At 50.5% G+C, this 20,758-nt stretch overlaps 1 protein-coding gene across 3 annotated transcripts; it reads left to right on the top strand.

The window, feature by feature from the left end:
* Nucleotides 1-3,148: 3,148 nt before the first annotated feature.
* gnb1l (guanine nucleotide binding protein (G protein), beta polypeptide 1-like) lies at nt 3,149-20,433 on the top strand. 3 transcript variants are annotated; one of them, XM_023812405.2, is made up of 7 exons: nt 3,149-3,166; nt 7,213-7,350; nt 7,440-7,565; nt 8,416-8,578; nt 10,990-11,082; nt 13,295-13,510; nt 17,472-20,433. In XM_023812405.2, the coding sequence occupies exons 2-7, from the start codon at nt 7,241-7,243 to the stop codon at nt 17,736-17,738; spliced, it is 975 nt and encodes a 324-aa protein (XP_023668173.1). In that variant the 5' UTR covers nt 3,149-3,166; nt 7,213-7,240; the 3' UTR covers nt 17,739-20,433. The 3 variants fall into 3 exon arrangements, with proteins under 3 accessions (XP_023668173.1, XP_023668172.1, XP_023668171.1); XM_023812404.2 differs by lacking the exon at nt 3,149-3,166 and adding an exon at nt 3,178-3,306; XM_023812403.2 differs by lacking the exon at nt 3,149-3,166 and adding an exon at nt 3,178-4,363.
* Nucleotides 20,434-20,758: the final 325 nt, after the last annotated feature.

Here is a 20,758-nt window from a genome sequence, read left to right as displayed (position 1 = left end):
ATCCAGCCGCACTAACTTACTGTGGCTTAAAGAGACTTGATTTAACAGTTAATGTCATGTGCTTCCCTCCCGCTGCAGGCCGTGGCTGACGGGGTGTCGCTGACAGAGTCCTCGGACTTCAGTTGCCTGTCTTGTTGTGTTCCATGCTCAGTTCTCTGCCCCCCCCCACACCCACATTGGCCCGGCCTATCCTTCCACACCACTCCTGCAACCGCTCTACTCACACCCAGGCCATTCTCCCCCAAAAGGCCGCCCCCTGGAGGATGGGCATCTCACATTTTCTGGATACCTGGGCCACCCCCCCCTTGTGTGTTGGAAAAAAAACGGGGTCTGATCAGGTCCATGTATCAAGTTTTAATTTCTCGTCCTGATATGAAGCAGCTTTAGGCAAGTGTGGGAAGACGAGGAAAGTGCTTTAACAACTTTGTATGACTTTTTCGTCCAAAATGCACCCTCTCCCCCCCACAGGGGATACCCATGCTACCTCAGGGGGGTGTGATGATGAGTGTACTCGTCTTAGCCCCCCCCCCCACCTGCCATGTGGCTTTGCGGCTCCCTGCCACTGGGGAGTTGGACATTTTTACAACCCCCTCCTCCCCGCAAACTTTGTTCAGAAACCTTTACAAGAGGACATGCTTTTTTTTCTAAATTAATAAAGCTGCAGACGTTCAAGGTCACATTCTCAAAGGAACAAGAGGATTCCAGAACGGCGGGGTGTGAATTCCCAGTCAGAATAAGACCAGCTCATCGCGCGACTGATCATACGTCTTCGCTAATATGCAGCCATCGCGACCTTAATGTCATTCATCCGTTTCCTGCATCTCAGTAAAAGAGAACTGCACTCTGTGATTATTAGATGGTCATTTCCACTTCGTCTTTCTTTGCTGACAATCTACAGACACAATGTGACCGGTCCTGTCCATGACCCTATCCAGGATGAGAGATTATTGGATCGATGAAAGTATATTCTCTTGTACGCATTAATGTTTGCGTCTATTCCATCACCTCCCCAGCTCAGACGGAGTTCTGCTAAGTGACCATTTCACGCACTTCTGCTGCTGGTAATTTTCCTGAAACATTTCAGGTTTGCGTCCTTTTCCCAAGGGTACGACAGCAGAACCCACCCCAAGAAGTGGACCCCAGCACACATGCTTAACCTCCCTGTTGGCTGTCGCCCCTGATACTTGTGTCACTCCGCCCCATTTCTAGGACAGGGGCAGCGGTGTTCAGTATATCCAGCACCAACCACTCCACCCCTCAGCTCAAATCCTTCCTAATTTGATGAGCTGTAAGGCAACCCCACATGCCCCCGCTATGAGGGGCACAGTGGGAGTCGGGGGGGTTTCTTTACCTGCTCCTGGTAGTCATGACAATGCCCCCACCCCCCACGCACCAGCGCAGGCATGACGGCAGTCCTGCTATTGTAGCCTGTGGCAGGTAAACCGAGATGGCACTAATAATTCATGGGCACATGGGGCATGGCATCTGACCGCTGAGCCATCGGGCTTTGCTGGCGGCCCCCTGTGAGGGGTCACTATCCTGCCGCATCCATTTGCTGTAATTGACTTCCCCCCATCTCAGTTACCAACCCCAGTAACGCCGCTCATGTCACCTTCTTGCCGGCCAGCCGGCCACCACTGTCCCCCGACACGGTGGCTGTAGTACTCCCATACTCCTACGCCTCGGCTTTCCTGTTCCTCATGATGTCCCACCGGAGGAACGTCAGACTCAAGGCTAAATCTCAACCATCCCCTCCGAATGCTTTCTTCAGAGATAATACTCAAGGACAGCAGGTTCTGTTCTCATACAGCATCGCATACTCACTTCGGAGTACAGAAATATTTATTTAGCACTTATTCAACATTTAAAAATTGTTGACAGTTTCAATGTGTACAAATAAATGTTCAAACTTTAAATCTTTAGTTATGTCTGAATATACAAACTAGGTGTTTATAGGTGATGCATCGCATCTCTGTAATGTTTCTGAACAAAATCTAACATGTTAATCATTGTCTGTTTAAAGCTCATTTTAATCTTCATTCTTTTGAAAATGCATTTCTGGCATTTTGATGAAGTTGAGTCTTCTATAAATATTAGATATTGTGCTACTATTTAGACAAAATCTGTCATGTGGAAGCTGATGAATTTTCAAGCATGAAACACAGACACACAGATTACAAAACATTACACTGACCACTTTGGTTTTATTTAATGGTGAATTCCAACATCCTTATTGTACCGAATACCATTTCTTCTTTACCCATTCATTTAGCTGCCCAGGGAAAGACAATATATGGCCTGCATCTGACTTAATCCAGGGCCCCCAAAGAGGTTTAAAACACTCTTGTTTCATCTAATCTTCTCGCTCAGACCCAGCCAAGCTTGAAACCTCCCCTTTCCATGATAGGAATGGACAAATAAAGGTTTCTCATTCATGAAAGGACACTGTGTGCTCTATGGATTAGGGAACCAAGTTTTTTTCTCTTACTATAATAGCCTGAAAAGGATAAAAAATAAAGAGCTGTCTGTTTGTTCAGTGTAATACTTAGGAAGGGCTTCACTCGCTCTGCTGCTCATTTTCCTGCATTGGAACCTTGCTCGTGACAAGAAATACTGTTGTTGCTTTTATTATTATTTATCTTTCATCTAATGTTATGCATCTTATGCACGCAGCCCTAGTAAATGAAACTCCTAATGCTTCTGCAGTTGGGTTTGCCTAATAAACCGATGAACCATCTGAAACACTGAGCCATAAAATACACTTTTAACGGAACGTATTTAACGTCCACGCAGTATTTCGATGGTTAAATGCAGTTAAACTACGGCTAAATGATAAAATGTGGGTATCAGTTTAATGGAGTGCTTCATGTTTTGTTACAGTGCAGCGTATAAGGTGCTGCAATTCATTCATTAAAACGAAGTTGCCGCGGACAGGCACTTTGCGAACAGATATTCAAGCCCTATAATAGCTTATCACTCGTTCCCGTATATCGTTCGCAAATTTACCCCAATGTCAGCAATAACAGAGGATGTAACTGTTTCTAAAGCTTCAGTTATGAAATGGGTAAAGAGATGCGTTCTTTTCCGTCGGTAGATGTGAATATTCAGGCGCTTCGCTGGACACCTTGCGCCATGATTTTGGGTCCTTCACGTCCTCCCGTCGCAGGTTCGGTTTCCGGGCGCCGGTGCATGCGCGTCGGGTCCAGCTGCGCGGGCGTTGGGAGCTCTCACTTCTGCGGTGTTTACAGTGCGGCGCTGCGCGTCGTCGGTGGATCGGTTTGCTATCAGTAAAACATTCACGGCTCGGTGGGTCCTTATATATAGATTTATGTGGTTCTGCTCCCGCTGAGCGACCGGTCCGGGGGGAGGAATTAAAGCGAAGCCGCAGGGGTTTTTGAAGTGTGTACTACAAGGTTTTCATTCGTCTTTTCGGCTGTGAAACGTGTAGTTAAAGCGTCTGATTAAACCCCAGCTATTTAAAACGACGGAGACCATTAGGACCACTTTATCTGCGTGCTTCGTTTTGTTGTACCAGCTTAACTAATTATGATACAAACCACACTGCAGGAGAGCAGTTAAAATCAGGGGTGGCCCGAATGCTCATACTTAAAGTTTAATAACAGGGACACTAGAGAGGATGGGGATATATTGCTACGAAATGCTTATCATGTTTAAAAATCACCTTGTCGGCTCTGGTCTTGGACACCTAACACCTGCTGGGGGACTCTGTAAATGGTGCTCATAGATCTGGAAGAGAGGTCTGTGGGCCTCTCTGCTGCCGATCAGCTGTTGTGGCTCCCAACTCCATGTGCTCCACAAAGATGCCGCTCAGGCCTTATCTGCAGCCGGCCCCCGGTCAGCATTCATGCCGCCAATGGGGAACAATGCGTCCGCTTCCTCTGTCCGCGCTGTGAGTGATGGCGGGCGTCGCTGCGCCCGTGCTGCGCCTCGCCCGCCACGTCCCGCCGGCGTGTTTTTCCAGCCCGGGCTCCTGCCCTGCTGGGTGTGGAGCTGTCTGCGCTTCCTCCCTCGTTTGTTTAACTGTCCCCAATAATGGGCCCCGGCTCCATTCAGTAAATTTGTTTCCTCCCTAGGAGCGCTTGACTTTTTTGGGCTTGAGGGGGGAGTGGATTTCTCTGACTGTCAAAAAAAAAAAAGTCAATAGTGAACCCCAGTGAATTGGAGAGGCGCACCAAGACACTGAAGGAGGAAAAAAAAAAAACCTGAGATAAGAATGTTTTCATTACGAGCTGAATGACTGACAGCTAAATATGATCTCATCCAGGCAGAGCTCCTGACAGGCGTCACGAAAGCACAGTGACCTCTGATGCCGCCTTCGGATGCATTATGCTGTGGGTGACAGGTGTGTCAGCCTGCACTAAAATACCATGCTCCACGTGCCTCTCTAGCTTGCGATCACCTACTACGTGCTTTCTCTCCCACTCATGTTGGCGTTCCTGCATGAAGAGACTCGCGTCTACGATGACTCGGGTACGAGGCGTCTCTGTTGAATACAAAGGGCGAGTCCACGGCACGACTCTGTCTTCTAAGTGGGGTTTTCATAAGAACCCTTTTGCGTCCTGACTGGGCTCCCGCTTATGAATGGGTAGCTGTGATAGAGGGCTGGACTCAGCGATGCCGCTGCCGATCACGGGACAGCGGCTCCACGGGGCCCATGATGGAATGCGGACGGCTTAGTCTCCTATCTTTGAAGGCTGCGTTAAATGGGCCGGCCGCCCCCTGCAACCAGTGGGCTGCAGATAGTGGCTCCGTTTGATCTGAAGGTCGCTGGCCCCTCGACGGCGTTGAGAGATACCTGGCCGTCGAAGCCGACCCTTATTTAATAACATGAAGGGGGAAGCCAGGTCTCTCTCTCATAATTAGGCCTAATTACTGCTGAGGTGTTGACAGACGGCCTAGAGGAGACAAACTGCCTTTATCCACTGACTTAGAGTCAGATTACTGGGATTGGCTTATCTGTTACTATGGGAACCTAAACCCCAATCTGCTCTCATCTCATCCCATTGGGACAAGCTGTTCTATAGGACTCTGGTATATATCTGGATCAGGCCTTCAGTGTAGGTGCTGTCTACCTAGTTCAATTCCTGTTTTTGTTTTGTGGTTGCAGTTATATTTGGTCTAATTCTGGTGAAGTGATTGAGCAGAAATGTGATGTTCGGATCAGTTGTCCTGTCGGTACCTGGGGAGTCTTTGTATTCAGCTGGTGGACAGGTGACCCCCATGACCTGACTCGGACCTTTCCGTCACCCTACCTGTTCCGGCTGCCCTGTTTGTGGCAGAGTCACGTGTGTAAGAAACACGAAGCATGACCAGAACTCACCGCTTACACGACTGCGGAGGAAGAGGGGGCGTTGAAGGTTCACCCGGGGTTTTTGGGCATGAGACCTGAGGAGAAGCGTGTCCTAGGTGCCATGGGGAGGAGGAGTAACCACTGGGACTATGACCGGGGGAGGGGTCACTGTGTCCCGTGACAGAAGAGGGTGGGCTTTTACCTTTTACTGACATCGCAACAGCAGCCGCAGGGAATGTGTTCACACCCCTCTGCCTACAGGTGCATGTTGAGCTGGCTGTGAGGGGCAGAGCAGGGGTCTTATGGCAAGTGTTATCCCCCTCTAGATGTCTCATCGGAGATAGCGTTTCAGCAAAAGGGGCAGCATGAAAGTGTTGAGGGCGGCATGGTGGTGCAGTGGTTAGCGCCGCTGCCTCACAGCAGGCAGGTCCCGGGTCCTTTCTGTTTGCATGCTCTCCCACTGTTCACGTGGGTTTTCGCCAGTTTCCTTCCACGGTCCAAAAACATGCAGGGCAGGTTGATTGGCAAGTTTGAATTGGCCAGGTACTTGTGTGTGTCTGTGCCCTGTGGTGTTTTGGCGACTTCCCAGGCTCTGCCCCCCCCCCTGCGACCCCAGTTGGTATTAAGCGGTTACGGTGATGGGTGGATTAAAGCATTGGCCCGATTCTGTTCGCTTTGTGTTCAATCAGCACAACGGTAAGCAGTCTGTAATCCATTTTCTAACTGCTTAGCCCCAGTCAGGGTGGTGGGACCACAATATAGTGTAAAAAACAAATCGGGGTGTCTTTTTTTTTATGTAGCATTGCATTTATTGTGAGAATGCGCCCTTTAGCTGAGCTGTGACCGTCTCTGGCATGCAGATATGGAAAGGCGCCCTCTTGCTTCGGGCGGCTCAGTAATGGCAGAGAGGAGCCTGCCTGGCTGCCCCCTGTCAGAGGGGTTACGCTGAGGGACACGGCTGTGCCCGGCTCTTAATTAGGAGGGCTGCGCCGTCTCCGCTCCACGGGGCAGCACGGCCCATTTAACCACTAACCTCCTGAAATGAGTCGACCTGGGATGGTATGGGCTCAGGTTTCGCTGCGGGGAGGGGGGTTAATGTGGAATATAGGTAAGGAGAGCACTGGGGAGCAGAGCCCTGGAATGAGCCCTGCGGCTCTGCGGAGCCCTGTGCCGCGCTGCCCGCAGACTCCCCGGGTTCTCGTCGGGTCGCTTCCTCGTGCGTGGGATTCCTGGTGCGACCGAGCGTGCATGTCACCATGCTGCCATCCTCCCAAATTCTGCTGTTGATTTGAGAAAAACTGCATTTTAGAAGCTTCAGTCTCATTCTGTTTACAGTAATTAAACTGTCTGGCGGAATGATTTATGATGCATTGGGTAATCGCTCTTATTGTGTGTAGAAAAAGAAAGAGAAATATCAGTCCCTCTCTCTTTGCCCCAAGGCCTTGTTTATATTTATTGGGAATCTAGTTCCGGAGATATAAAGATAATTTTTATTACCATCACAGTACTACTAGACTGGAATTTGCGAACACCTTTAAGAAGGACACCAATGCTCTGACCTGGTTTGGCGATTTCCTGCCATTAAATCAGCACCTTTTTCAAACATGTTACTCTTTGTTCAGACGTTGGCTGATACCACAGCAAGTGAGCCTGATATTCTTGTGTCCGCTGCATTCTGCCCCACAGCCTGTGGGAAATGGTTTTATTTAATTAAGACTTAAATGTGGAGGGTGGGGCTGTGTCTGTAATGTGTTCTCTGCAGCCTGCATGTGTGCTGAACATGCCCCCGATGGACATTCTGTATCTTGGAACTGCAGTGAGCTATAGTTATGGGAATTGTTTTAGAGACTGCCTCTTGTGTTTGATTGGTCTTTCTTCTTGGTGCTGTTGGATGATGGAAGGCACCAGTGCTGCTGTGTCCTCCCAGTGATGGCCAGCCCTCCTCCGGATCCCCAGTTTGTCCTGCGGGGGTCAGGGGCCGCCGTCAACACTCTGCACTTCAGCTGCGGCACTTCTGACCCGCCCCTGCTCTTCTCTGGGTGAGTGAGAACGCCTGCCCCAGCCCTACAGAGTTCTGCTGGGTGCCTCGCACACGGATGCTGATGTGCTGTTGGCTTTTTCTGTTCAGTTCGGCCAAGGGCACCATTCACCAGTGGAACCTGACAACCCGGCGACCCGAGAGAACTCTAGATGGTCACTCTGGGGCGTCGGTCATCTGGCTCAAGACTTTGGGGTCTAGAGAGACCCTCATAAGGTATTTACTGAACACTGTGTACCCCAGAGTGATGCTTATAACGTAATTACTGAACGCAGTGTACCACAGAGAGATGTTCATAAGTTAATTAGTGAACACTGTACCCCAGAGAGATGCTTATGAGGTAATTACTGAACACTGTGTAACCCAGAGAAACTTGTACGGTAATTACTGAACACTGTGTAGCCCAGAGGGATACTTGTACAGTAACTACTGAACATTCTGTAGCCCAAAGAGATATTCATAAGGTAATTACTGAGCACTGTGTAGCCCAGAGAGGTGCTCATAGGATAATTACTGAACACTATGGGCTACTGATAGACCTTCTTAAAGTAATGACTGAACACTCTCCTCCGGTTCTGATTCACGTTGTACAGATTAGATTTGTACGCTTGAGGATGGTTTCCAAGATGTCCTGTCTTTCATCACGTCTTTGATCTTTGATGTCTGCGATTCCTGCAGTGATGTTCAGTGGAGTTTTACTCCCAGGGCAGAACTTGAGGGAGCAGAGAAAATGTTGAGAAACGTATTTGCTTTCTGTTAATAACCTAGTGAACGTTTAGCCTATAACTTTAGCGAGGATTAGAAGCTTGAAATGCCCTCCACTTTAGTACTGTCAAAGCAGACAGAAGGGTCATTGAATGAGTCCTCTAGGAGGTCTGGTGGTCAGCACCCCTAGTTTCCTGTCATTCTGAGGGGCCCGAATTAGTCTGGCTTGGGTGGTAAATGGAGCTGTGACGTACTGGACCTGCTTGCACAGTGGCTCTCCATCATCAGGGACAGAAACGGCCCTCTGTATGTGTGTGTGTGTCTGTGTGTGTGTGTGTGTGTGTGTGTGTGTGTGATGCAGCCAGGGCCGCGACTCGCGCGTGTGTACCTGGGACTTGGCGGAGGGCCGCAGCGCCGTGACAGACTCCATCCGCACCGGCAGCGTGGGCTTCTGCCAGTGCTCCCTGCTGGAGACGGGACTCTGCAGCCGGCTGCTAGCACACCCTGTGGAGACCATGGACGAGGTGAGACACGCGGTGACAGTGGCTCGGTCCGGCGAACCTGACAGCGGCGGGTCCTGGAGACTAGGACTGCAGCGATTCATCGAGGAGCTCGAATAACTCGATTACGAAAAGTCCTCGATGCAAATCATTTGCCTCGATGCTTCGTTTAAGCCATACGACTATGTACTGCTCAGTCATCACCGTGATTCATACGGAGGATTATTACTGTCGCGCAGTTTGCTTACGCTGCATTACGTGTAGCAGAGTGGTGAAAAACCAGTGTGACGACACTCTGATAGGGACCCATTGTAAAAAAATGGCAGAGAAATTTCCAGCAAACTTCCGGGTCACGGGGACGGCGAGTAGTTCCAAACGTTGACAAACACGGCATAGAATCATGTTCATTCCGTTGCTTGCCAAGTACTTTAAGCGGTACGTTGATAAAATAAGAGATTCAAAAAAGAAACATTTAACAATGAATGTTTTGTTTTTATATGTGCTCAGCATTAGCTGTTAATGTTTATCATTATTAACAGTTATGATGGTAGCTTAGTAGCGATGGAGGCTAACGTTCCCATTTCACTGATGATTTGTCATTTTCTATAGACACAGGGTAACATTACAAAGCTGTCCAGGTTATCAACGGCTTCATGATTAGTTAGCTGCACTGTTACCATGTTAATACACCTCATTAAAATACCAGTTTGCAGTTCTCCCCGGGTCACATGATTCAGTGTGAATTCACTAAAAAAATTATGGTAAAATAGCTTAAATTATTTTGGGTTATTTATATACTAAAACAAAATACTGCATTGTGGTAATAGTTTCTGTATTTTTACATGCGCTTTGTAAACAGCGCTTGAACAAAAAGTGCTTTTTTCCACATTATTTTGTCTCCCTCATGTTGAATTACTTAGAATATCCATCCTTTTTACAAACCGCTTATACTTCTGGGTCGCGGGGGGTCCAGAGCCTATCCCGGAAGTTACGGGTATGATGCGGGGAACAACCCAGGATGGGGGGCCAGCCCATTGCAGGGCACACTCACACACCATTCACTCACACACCATTCACTCACACACCATTCACTCACACACCATTCACTCACATCTATGGGCAATTTTGTAACTCCAATTAGCCTCAGCATGTCTTTGGACTGTGGGGGGAACTCAGAGTACCCGGAGGAAACCCCACAATGACATGGGGAGAACATGCAAACTCCACACACATGGAACCCAGGCGGAGATTCAAACCCGGGTCCCACAGGTTGCCGGTGGACCAGTGCTTGAGATGTAAAAAGTAAAATTTGTTTAAAAACTGTTCTTAGTTCTCGGGGTAGATGTATTCAGTAAAAGTCTGCACAGTTACGGTTATTTGTGGCTTGACTTTTAAATACAGCCTATATGTGCTGGGTCACTGAAGATCCGAGGTATGTAATAAGGGTTTCCTGACAGTCCCATGTACACAAGCATTAAGAAAGTGTTTTCTTTAAGAAGAACTAATATGTACATAAATGCACTAAAGGGTTTAGTTGTTTTGACAGATACTGTATGCAGTTTAACCATTAAAATGTTTCTAAAAAGGAAACCAATGAGTTGTTCATCTTAAGAGACCTGTCTTTCTCTTTTGAAAAGTCACTATTGCTCTTTAATAAGACAAGTATTTCTTATCCGATTACTTGATTAATGGATGGAATAATCGCTAGAATACTCCATTACTAAGATAATCAATAGCTGCTGCCCTACTGGTGGCACCGACATGATGAGGGTGCAACTGAAGAGCCGTGGCCCCCCCTCCCGAATGTCACGCCACAGCAGGTTCAGGTCGCCCTTAAACAGCAGCGCGGGGGGGGGTTGGCGCGCCTCCCGGGCATCTCTGAGTGCTGCATTGCATGCCTTCGATTGGCTAGGCCTGGAGGCAACCGCAACTCCATCAACTTCCTCCCCGTCTGTCAGTAACCGGTTTGATGTTTACCCAGCACAGCCCCACATGAAGCTTTAATTAACGGAGCCTTTTTAATTTACCGGGTCCCGCACCACACAGGCACCCGTTTCCCTGGCAGCAGCGGGTACTCAGCCCCAGATGGGGTCCGCAGGTCTGGTCATCCCTTGAGTTTTTTGTGGCATCAAAAGATTGAAATGGCGTGATGAGTTTGGTTCTGTACTGATGATGTCATCCTAATGATAGCTGTAATGCTTTTATGAAAAGGAAAACATTTATTTTATTATTGTCTTTTACACTTGAGGAAACCTGCAGGCCACCGCAGGAAGGAGTCAAGTCGTAACGTGTCGTCCGTTTGCCCTGTATTCTGGGGAGCCAATAAAAATACACGTAGGATGAGCCCAAACCCACTGGTGATATTTGTATGGGAGGGATCCCCGCTGTCAGCACACACCCTGCCTGCACCCTCACCTCACCCTTCTGTATCCCAGGTGAAGGTCATCGACTTCCCCAGCGGGACGGCGGTTTGCTCCCTGAAGCCGGATGCCAGGCTGGGGATGGTGATGTGTACCAAGCTGTGGCAGGTAAGGCCCCACCCCTCCTGGGGCCCGTCCCGCTCGGGAAGAGCCTGCCAGGCCGTCTCCGTTCTCCCTCCTCATCTTCACACGTTCGTCCTCCTTTCGTCGGCTGGCAGGGAGCTGCCTGATCCAAACCGGATGCGTGCAGGAGACGTGGCGTGTGATTTATGGTCCGACCTGTCTCCGACCGCTTTGTGAAGCCTGTGCCAGTCCCAGCACTGTAATTAGCCTGTTTGGAGAGACTGAAGCACCAAAATGAGCTGCACCCACGGAGACTTTTCAGTTTGAGCTGCCGTACGTCTGTAATTAGTATCATGGCTAGTTAAAGTGCTATTTCAGTTATTTTTTAATAACCGAGGTGTGAATGCTGCCTGGTCAGCTGACCGCCTGGTGTTGTCGTGTGTCCCGGGTGGCCTCTGCACGATGAGATGAATCGCGGATAGTGTCTGCGGAGGCCGTCTGGGATGAGAGGCTCATATTGCGTACTCCACAGCGAACCCGGCGCGTGAAAGCATGTGCGTGACGGCAGGGCGCCGGGCTTTCATCCCGCCGCCGCGGTAATCCGTAAATGTCACCGGTCTCTCTGCAGCCCCGCCGACACGCCGCACCACACGGCAGCGGGGATCCGTCATGCCCGACGCGGGCCGAGAGCCCACACACACGCGCGTGGGATAGGCCCCGTCCGGGCGTCTAGCGTCTCCCCCCTCCCCCGAGTCACCGTCCTATGCCTGAAGAGGCTCTTCGGTATGTAGAGGGAGAGGAGGAGCAGGAGGAGCGGAAGCCGTGGCGCGAAGCCGCCTCGGCCTCCCGGGCCAGCAGAGACACTCCATCATCTTGGCATCGGCCCACAGCAGATTTATGGCAGGAATTAAGGAGCTCGCCGCTGGACCTTTGGAAGGGATTAGAGGTGTTTTAAGTGTGGCCTCCTCCTGGCCTGAGCTGTGGTCTCCATATGTGGGCCGTGGTCTCGGGCTGGTGGTGATATACGACGGGGGGGGGGGGGGGGGGTATACCCGTGCGAGGCCCTGTCACTCTGACACCTGATGATGTCGTCACTGCCTGGGGCCTGGCATAAGGGCCGCTCCGCCATGATGTGTCTGAGGTGTGATTCAGCCCCCCACCGATGTGAAGCGCCAGGCTCACCCTCAGCACTGTGAGGCGGACAGCGGGCGCACCCCCGGCCTGTGGCCTGCTTCGGGCTGCGACGCGCTCCTTCTCCCCCAGCCGTGATCCGGTGAGACGTGCTGGTGCAGAGGAGCGCTGGAGGATAAAATGAATTAGGTGTCTGCCCAGGGTTCTGTGACCTTTGCCCCGTGACATCATCAATCAGAGCGCTCCTACACTTAGCTGAAGTGTGGGGGTGGGGGCAAGCACACGGTAATGCTTAAGCGCCCGCTGGGGGGGCACTGACTCACATTTACTTTCATTTGTTTTTTTTTTTGACCTCTTAATATCATCGTTAGTGATTTTGTTTATGAGGCACAGATCCTGCCTGTAATTTGTTCGCTGGACATAAAGCGAAATGGGTCGCAGATGCTGGGCGGGCCGATGAGGCCCACATGTGCGGCGGGGGGGGTCTGCTATGCGTGGACAAGGTACCACAGGCCGGGGGCAGCCAGCGGGAAGGTAGGGGGGCTTTTGGACCAGGGAGTCAGGGCCACTGGAGCAAGGTGCTTTTGGGAGAGGGGGCATGCGGCTGGGGGGGGGCGGGGGGGGGTTGTACACCTCTTGTGCTCTAAATCTCCTAAGTCATGTACTCCCCCGAGCACTGTGGTGAAATGTGGCGGACCCCCCCCCCCCCCATCTCCATAGCCCTGCTCGCGCCCCCCTCCCCTCCAGCCGGGACGCATCCTGCTTCCCCTCGATCCTCCTCAGATGGGCTGATGTAAGAGAGGCTTACAGGCAGGGCTGTGATCTGACATGGCCGTGAGTGTATTACCTGCGAGAGTCTGAAAGCTGTCGTGATCTGCATGCATGACTGACGGGAGCGGGAAGCCCTCAGTACCTGGGTAGGACCTGGGGGCTGGGGCGGCCTGGCAGGGCTCCACGTGACCCAGTGGAGGAGTACCGTGATGAGAGCTGTGATTAGCTGCTGGCGGCCCAGTCTGATTTATGATCCTCTGAGTTTGTCTGAAGCTCAGATAACCTCTGCTGCTCCCTGTGACTGTGGGCTTCCGCATCTGACTTCCATGCCGCCCCCCCTTCTCTCCCCCCTCAGCCTGACAGTGGCCGCGGCCCGCTCCTCCTGGTGGGATACGAGGCTGGCACCCTGGCCCTGTGGGATGTCGCCCAGAGGCAGCCCCTCAGCACCCTGGTCGCCCACTCGGAGCCCCTCCTCTGCCTCGACTTCGACCCGGAGCGACTCAGGGGCGCCTCGGGGTCTGCGGAGAGAGCCGTCTGCTCCTGGACGCTTGACGGACAGCAGAACCTCCAGGTCAGGAAGGGGATCCCCCCCCAGCCCCTACCCCAAACTCACCCTGCTGGCTCTGCTCTGGTGCCCTGATAGGCAGGGAAAATATTTGGTCACGGAGAGAGTCTCTGGCGGGGTCCAGAGTCATTAATCAGTCGCTGGTTGCCTGGCCGGTGTCTCACTCCCGGCTCCGTCCTGCTCTCCCTCCGTGTCTCGCCTCTTGGCATTAAGCTGAGCTCACCTCTCTCCGAAAACGCCGGTCGCTGCAGCCGGGCATCTGAATCCGGACGTCTTATTGGCTGTGGCGTTACTGCTGGTTTGGTGGCCAGAAGGAGCCGCCCCGACGTTTGAAACGGGGGCTCCGTTTTTTTCCAGTGCTTTTCACAGATGAACGGATGAATTAAGCAGAATGTCTCAGGGTCTTTTGCAGAACACGTGTCCAGTAAATCCTGGAAATGTCCGGGAAAGCGTCTCTCTCGCTTTGCTCCACCAGCAAGGATGTGCATCTAATAAACGTTTGTGGTAGGACGTAGAGGGGGGGCCGCTGAGCTAGGGATCCCACTGGGACTCCTAAATCACGTTCAGGCGCAGCGCAGTATGACATCCAGACAGAGGGAATGACATCTCCAGTCATTCCCACAAAAGTATTTTTGTCCAGTGCTGGTGCGTATGGGCCTCTTGGCCGCCCGGTGCTGATGAACGACCCGCGAGAGGCGGTAAAAATATCAGGACCTTAGCGGCTGTTAACCAAACAAAAAACACATCTGCGGCAGGAGGAACAGTAGTTCGCAGTGGGAGGCCTGGCCAGGAGGGGGAGCGGCGCAGGTCTCGACCTGTCGATTGCTTGAACCCCCCCCCCCCCCCCCCCCACGGTTCCTCTCGACCCTGGACTGCCCAGGACAGCGGGGGGCCAAGTGCTGGCAATTTATGGCGGAGGGAAACTTCGTTTGACAGAACGCAGTGGGAGACGGGCCTCAGGCTCGCGCGGTGCTGAGCGGCTGGGAAACACACCTATCAGCGACTCGGCGTCGGCCGGAGATAAGCGTGGCACACTGAGCAGTGCGCTAATCTGCCAGTGCATTGCTGACGCTTGTCAGTGTGCCCGTGTGTGTGTGTGTGTGTGTGTGTGTGTGTGTGTGTGTGTGTGTGTGTGTGTGAGAGAGAGAGAGAGAGAGAGAGAGAGAGAGAGCAGTGCAAATCAGGCGTGGCTTCCTCAGAGCCCTGTTTAAGATATGATGACAGCTTCCACAGGTCGCAGGCATTCCTGCTCACCTAGAGAAAAATGTATAGACCTTTGCTATATCTGCATTATGCCTTCTGCACAGTACAGGGTAGCAAATAGGCTCCTTCTAGTTATGCTAAGTGGTTAGCATCACATTGGCTTTGCATTCTGAAGAGGTTAGCTTGAGGTTAGCATCACATTAGCTTTCCCATCGAAAGAGATTGGGACTGCCGTCTAAAGAGGTTATTATTGTACCTAAGTGTTAACATACATTGTCTATAGATGTACTTCTATTCCAACTTCCAACTGCTTATCCTCATCATGGTTATCTGGAATCTATTCTAATCAGCAGAGGGCGCTAGGCTGGGGTATGCCCAGGATAGGATGCCAGTTCATTGCAGGGCACACACACACACAGTCCTACACTATGGGCAATTTAGAGGTGCCAGTTAGTCCAGCTGTGTGTCTTTGGACAGCAGGAGTAAATGGAAACCCTTGTAATATGAGGAGAACGCGCAAACTCCACAATACAGAACAGAGGCGAGATTCAAACGCCCAACTCTGGAGATCTGAGGCATCTGTGAGTGCTGTCCTCACTGTTTTACTCCCGCCATCCCCAGAACTCCTCCTCACCTTCTGCAGGGATTTCCCAGGTCGTACCCGAAGCCTGTGTTCACGGCTTCGATGTTCATGAGCTGGAGTGATCACCAATGTTTGACTGCTACAATCAGACGAGCCGGCAGAGAACATTCAGGCCCAAAAAAACCCCTAATGTGCAGAGCAATCCTCCTTTTGAATAGGGTATTATGAGTGAGGGGGGGCTGCTTCTGTGTCCCCGTCTAGGTATGAATAGGCATTATTATGTGGATATTTTACACACTGGCTGAGGTTACCTCTGTGCTGACCTTGTTAAACGTGAAGGAGCACCTCCTGGAGCAGACCGGCCTGCTGTGTTTGGCTTCGCATTTAAAGGGTTTACGAGCGTCTCTTGTCACTGTCATCCTCACCGAGAGAAAAGGTTTTGGGGTCAGCAGGGGGCGATCTTTCTTGGGGGCGTGGTCACACCCCTTGATGTGTAGGATTGGCCCCCTAGACAACAGGAACAAAACAAGACGGAGTGAGGAAAATAAATGTATGTCAGCCCAGTTATTGCTTTGTTAAGGAGCAACATCTCTCTGCGGGGATAGTACTGTTCTAAACATGCTACAGAATCAGGTAGTCATCTTTCCTTTTTACTAAATGCCATTAACCTGGGTACTCCTGCCATCTTGACCCGGTTTATCCCAGCAATAGTCCGGATGGCGGTGGAGTCACTAGGAATATTGGGCTCTCTGTGTTACTGGATGACCTTTGCGTTTTGTGCCCATTCCCATGGCCTGCTCACGTTTAGTTGTCTCTTCCATGCACAGGGTTCGATTTCTTGTCCACTCGTCGGCAGGAGTAAAGCATCAGTCTTCCTTGCAGATCTTTCTGATTCTGGAATTAAGTTTCATGGACATTCAGACTGGTGGTTTTAGTTCAACTGTAGAGCTTGAATTCACAGATGAACACAGAACATCAGAATTCATACCCCATGCTCGTCATGTCCCTTAAGCATGTAGAACACTCTTGGAAATTCTTAACGAACCATCAGTTTCAGCTTATTTGGGAATCATAGCCTGTTAGGAAGATTAATTCGCTTTTCTGGCATTCTGGAAATCACGGGCGCCTCGCAGAATCATTCCCAGTGCGTGTGAATCAGCCTCTTCTCCTGTTGACCATGTCTTTCAGTGCTTTGAGCTGTTCATCTGGGCCGCTTATAGTAACACGGTTCTGCAAATAAAGATTTGAGCCAAACGGCCCTCACATAGCAACAAAGGCCAGTTAAAAAAAAATTAAAGATCAGCACTCCAAACCAAACAGCAGCTCAAAAAAGTTAATAACAGACCTCATAGCTGAATGTTTTTGGGCTGATGATTGAGGGCCTGAGGTTCTCCTGCCAGGTTAAACATTTATATCGCCTTCCATTTGAGTCTCCATCATCAGGTCAGATGACGGGTTCAAGGTGACTGAAAGGCGTGACTCCTCCGTGTTTTTAATAAGGTGGGTTTTGACGGACCAGAACGGTTAGATAAGCAGATACGCTTATTGATCGTAATGTTTTTTGGTGTGACTGTATGACGAGCTTCCCTCCTCCTGTTATCACTGCAGAGTGTAAAGTTACCACATAAGTCAGTAAGAACTCCGCAGGTACCAAATTCTGAGCAGCTTAGCTGTTGTGAGTTGGACAGCAGAACTAGTGCTGAAGCCGGACATGACCTGAGACCTTCTGGTGACAAAGTCCTCTGAGGTTGTGCCATGCCTTATAAATCTGAGCGCATTGCGAATGGCTCCACTTACATGTGTCTGTCTAAGCTTTTTGTTTCCAAGGCTTGGGTTTACTATTGATTCAGTGGTACCTACTCCTCGTCTACTTTAAGTTTATCTGAGCACGTATGATGGCTCTCAACTCTAGTCTAAAGCACTTTCTGTAGACTGATAATCATCTCGGCACTTACAGAAAAGCCTAAATGAGATTAATCAGAGTTAGATGAACACAGTTCATACATGCTTGGATAAACTTAAAATAGACCAGGTTTAGGAACCACTGCACTCAGACCAGAGGAATCATGAGTAGACTAAGCCTAGGGATAAAAGGTTTGACTAACAGACCAGGTTGGGAAACACTACTTTATAGCTGTAGGGTAACCTGTGTGAGTTTAAGGCACCTTCTGCTTCCCTTAGATGGCTGTCTCCGTGGAGCTGGTCAACCCAGGCATCTCCCAGCTGAGCCTACGGGCCGACCGCAAGCTGTTGGCATCTGCCGGCTGGGACCACCGCGTCCGCCTCTTTGGATGGAAGAAGTTGAAGCCCCTAGCAGTGCTCCAGTACCACACAGACTCGGTGCTCTCTGTGGCCTTCTCCGACCATGCGGACCCTCGCCTGAGGCTCATGGCGGCTGGATCCAAGGACCAGAGGATCAGCATTTGGTCTGTGTACAACGAAGGATGAGGAGGGTCATCAATATGTCTTATGGACCTGGAGTCTGTGTCCCTCTTCATGACCACACTACCTTCTCTACAGCCTAAAGCAGAGAGACCTACCTGTGCTGGTAGCAAAAAAGCCGTCCTCAATCATCTGACACCCTCAAGGTCTATTATGAACTCAGTAAGGCTTTTTGCCTCAAAGTATACATTTTTTGTGTTTTGTTGCTCTTCTCGCTAAGCCCTATGCCGCAGGTGGACGGTGAGGTCTAACACGCCGTGTCCTCGTCTAGTATTGTATTGGGCTCCTCCCTTCAAATTTGTGGGTTGATGAGGTCGCTCCGGATCGCGCCGGGCCAGGATGGAACACGCCGGAGCCCGAGGTCTTTCCGCAAATCAAACGTACAGCGCAGGTGTCCGTTAGGTTTCAGGCGCCGCTCGCAGTTCTTCGCGCTAGATACAGCGCTGGAGGAATTTCAGTCTCGCCTTTATGTCACATGTCACAGTGGGATCTTGTTTGTCTCTCCAGTATACTTGAATTTTAAGCATTTTTTGACAGCCTTGAACAATTGTCTCATTCACACAGTATTTAACTGTGTATACAATTAGATATTTCTCAGTTTATACATATATATTTACTACTTCAGAGTTTGCCGTTGCCCTCTGTTGACTTTCTTGACCCAAACCACATTAATCAGCTTCAACTAATAACACACACTGAGACACCAGAGATTGATTTGAAACCATGCCCCCCCCCCCCCGAGAGGTGGTGGAATTTGCATTCTGAGTCAAGTCTCCTTGTGGGTTTCATATAACGGAACAAAGCAAACATCGTGTGAGTGAGTTTGCTGTTGTTGGGCTGACGTGTATTTCACCCTGTCGTTAAGTGGTTGCCTGGTGTCCTGTTTTTTGATTGGTAGGTCTTTTTTTTCCCCGATTGCATGCACTCACACGAGTGTGGTGGGATATTTAACATCTGTTTTCCGTCCATCCATGTGCTGTGCTTGTTTGGAAAGCATTCCTTAAGTTTGGGAAAAGAGACATCCACAAACCTACTGGACCACAGGATAACTAACATGAGAGTTGGATCATTTTTTGCATTATGCTCCAACTTGAAATGTGATTCCGGCCTTGCGCCATTGCGGCACGATGTACGGCATGACCCCGGATCGCTCAGGTAATCTGGGTTTGCTGGGCCCATGTGCTCCCCCGTCTTCACATTTGATTGGCTCTCTCAGAGCAGGAAGCTGGAGGTGCTTCTAATAGATGAGATTTTCTCAGGAGCTGCTCCCCCCAGCCTGATAAAGCCAAACTTTGCCCTACGCCATGTGACTCCATAGGGGATCGAACACACATCCAGCAGGCCAACATGCACAGATGTGATGACCCTGCACTGCATGCATGAGCTCGATGTTTAATAGGTATGACGTGTCCTGACCAGGTCAGTCTGCAGCACGCACTGACCGTGTCTAACTGGGGGCCGTATTTCGCTAGATCGGTTAATTTAAATTGTGTCTAACCACGCATATTGGTTTGAGGGGCTTGCCTTGATTTTTCAGCTGCGCTGACGGTAAACCCTTTTAGACAGCTGCTATGTGTCCGGGCAGGACTGTCTTAATGAAATGCACTTCCTTTATTTAATTCACTGTGCAACTCAAACAAACCCGTGTGAATTAATATGAGCTTTGATTCATATGAATGATGATTTAAAGTCAGTTTATCTTTTCAAGGGAAATGGAGTGATCATTCATTAATACAACAAATGCTCCTTTAAGTAGTAAAAATATGTTTTTAGTGACAGAAGCTGGTGTAACGCGGGTTGGAAAACGGTGGCCTGGGTTAGCGCCCCCCATATAACACCCCACATCATGTGATTCATTCAGCCATGGGTGCATTCAAAACCCAATGGATGGTTTTACAGGCTTTTAGCTGGAAGGAGGCCAGCCTCAGCCTGAGGGACGCTGGTGGAACAGGTGACATGCAGCTGAACGTACTGCACCACACGGCCTCCGAGTCCGTCCCTCCGTGTGCCCGGGCGGTGAGGTGGCACTTCTGGTAATCTGGCGTCTAGCCCGGTTGATGCACTTCAGAAGCAATGGGAGCGTTCCGTTGTACCATGATGGGGTCGGAGCCCTTTCTGGAGGGATGCGGACTAGACTTCAAACGGCACGCAGACACTATAAAGCCCCGGTCCTGTGGGACAGAGTAGGACCTAATAACCCATCATACTTTAAAGGCAGGAGAGAGATCCGAGGCCCCTTCACAGACACCGGGGACAGACCGAGGCGATCTTACAACCTGTGGGCCTCCCTTTCCTCGTCCGTGATCTCTGCGCCCGACCTCAGGAGTCTGCGACCGGCTCCCCCCTCCCTGTGCACTTTGAAGCTGTAACAAAGGGCCGCTCGGGGCAGCTTCCGTCCATTCTCCGAGCGGCCAGACGCGCATGGAGCACCGCAGATGTGCGTGGGGCTCAGGAGGTCTCCTCATAAATCACTTCATAATGGATCCTTTAGGAAGTCCATAAAACGAAGATACTCAGGAGGGGGGTGGTAATAATGCGAGGCAGGAGCGTCCAGCTGAGGCTTGGAGGTCAAGAGCTTTCATCCATGACACTCACTGGACACGCTATTGCCAGGCATTGTGTATGCTGTGTATATATGTCATAATACAGGAGCTGTGAATGACCAGGTCATGCCTGAGTATTATTAAACCTGTATGCTTCAGTCAATAACACTGGATTTTAATTTAGCATTAACAACGGACTGTCAGTTTGCATCACAATGCCTAGCATTTGCAGAGAATGCTTGAGGTCGGACAGGTATGCGGTGTGGTTTGAGTGGTACCCCCCCCCCCCCCCACCCGCGTGCGTTTTGGCGTTAATGGTCCAGCTGGATCTGACTCACTTGTTCTCAGCGGCAGCCCACAGACATGTCAGACCCGAGACGGACGATGTAAGAAATGTGCGCGGAGGCAAAGCGAACGGAGCGCTTTCTGATAGGCCTGTCACAACAGCTGCTCCAGATGTTGCTGAGTGCCAAGTGATGACTG

The sequence above is a fragment of the Paramormyrops kingsleyae genome, chromosome 2, assembly GCF_048594095.1.
Source record: "Paramormyrops kingsleyae isolate MSU_618 chromosome 2, PKINGS_0.4, whole genome shotgun sequence".
Lineage (NCBI taxonomy): Eukaryota > Metazoa > Chordata > Actinopteri > Osteoglossiformes > Mormyridae > Paramormyrops > Paramormyrops kingsleyae.
Note: the sequence above shows the minus strand (reverse complement) of the source record. Positions and strands in the feature narration are given on the sequence as shown.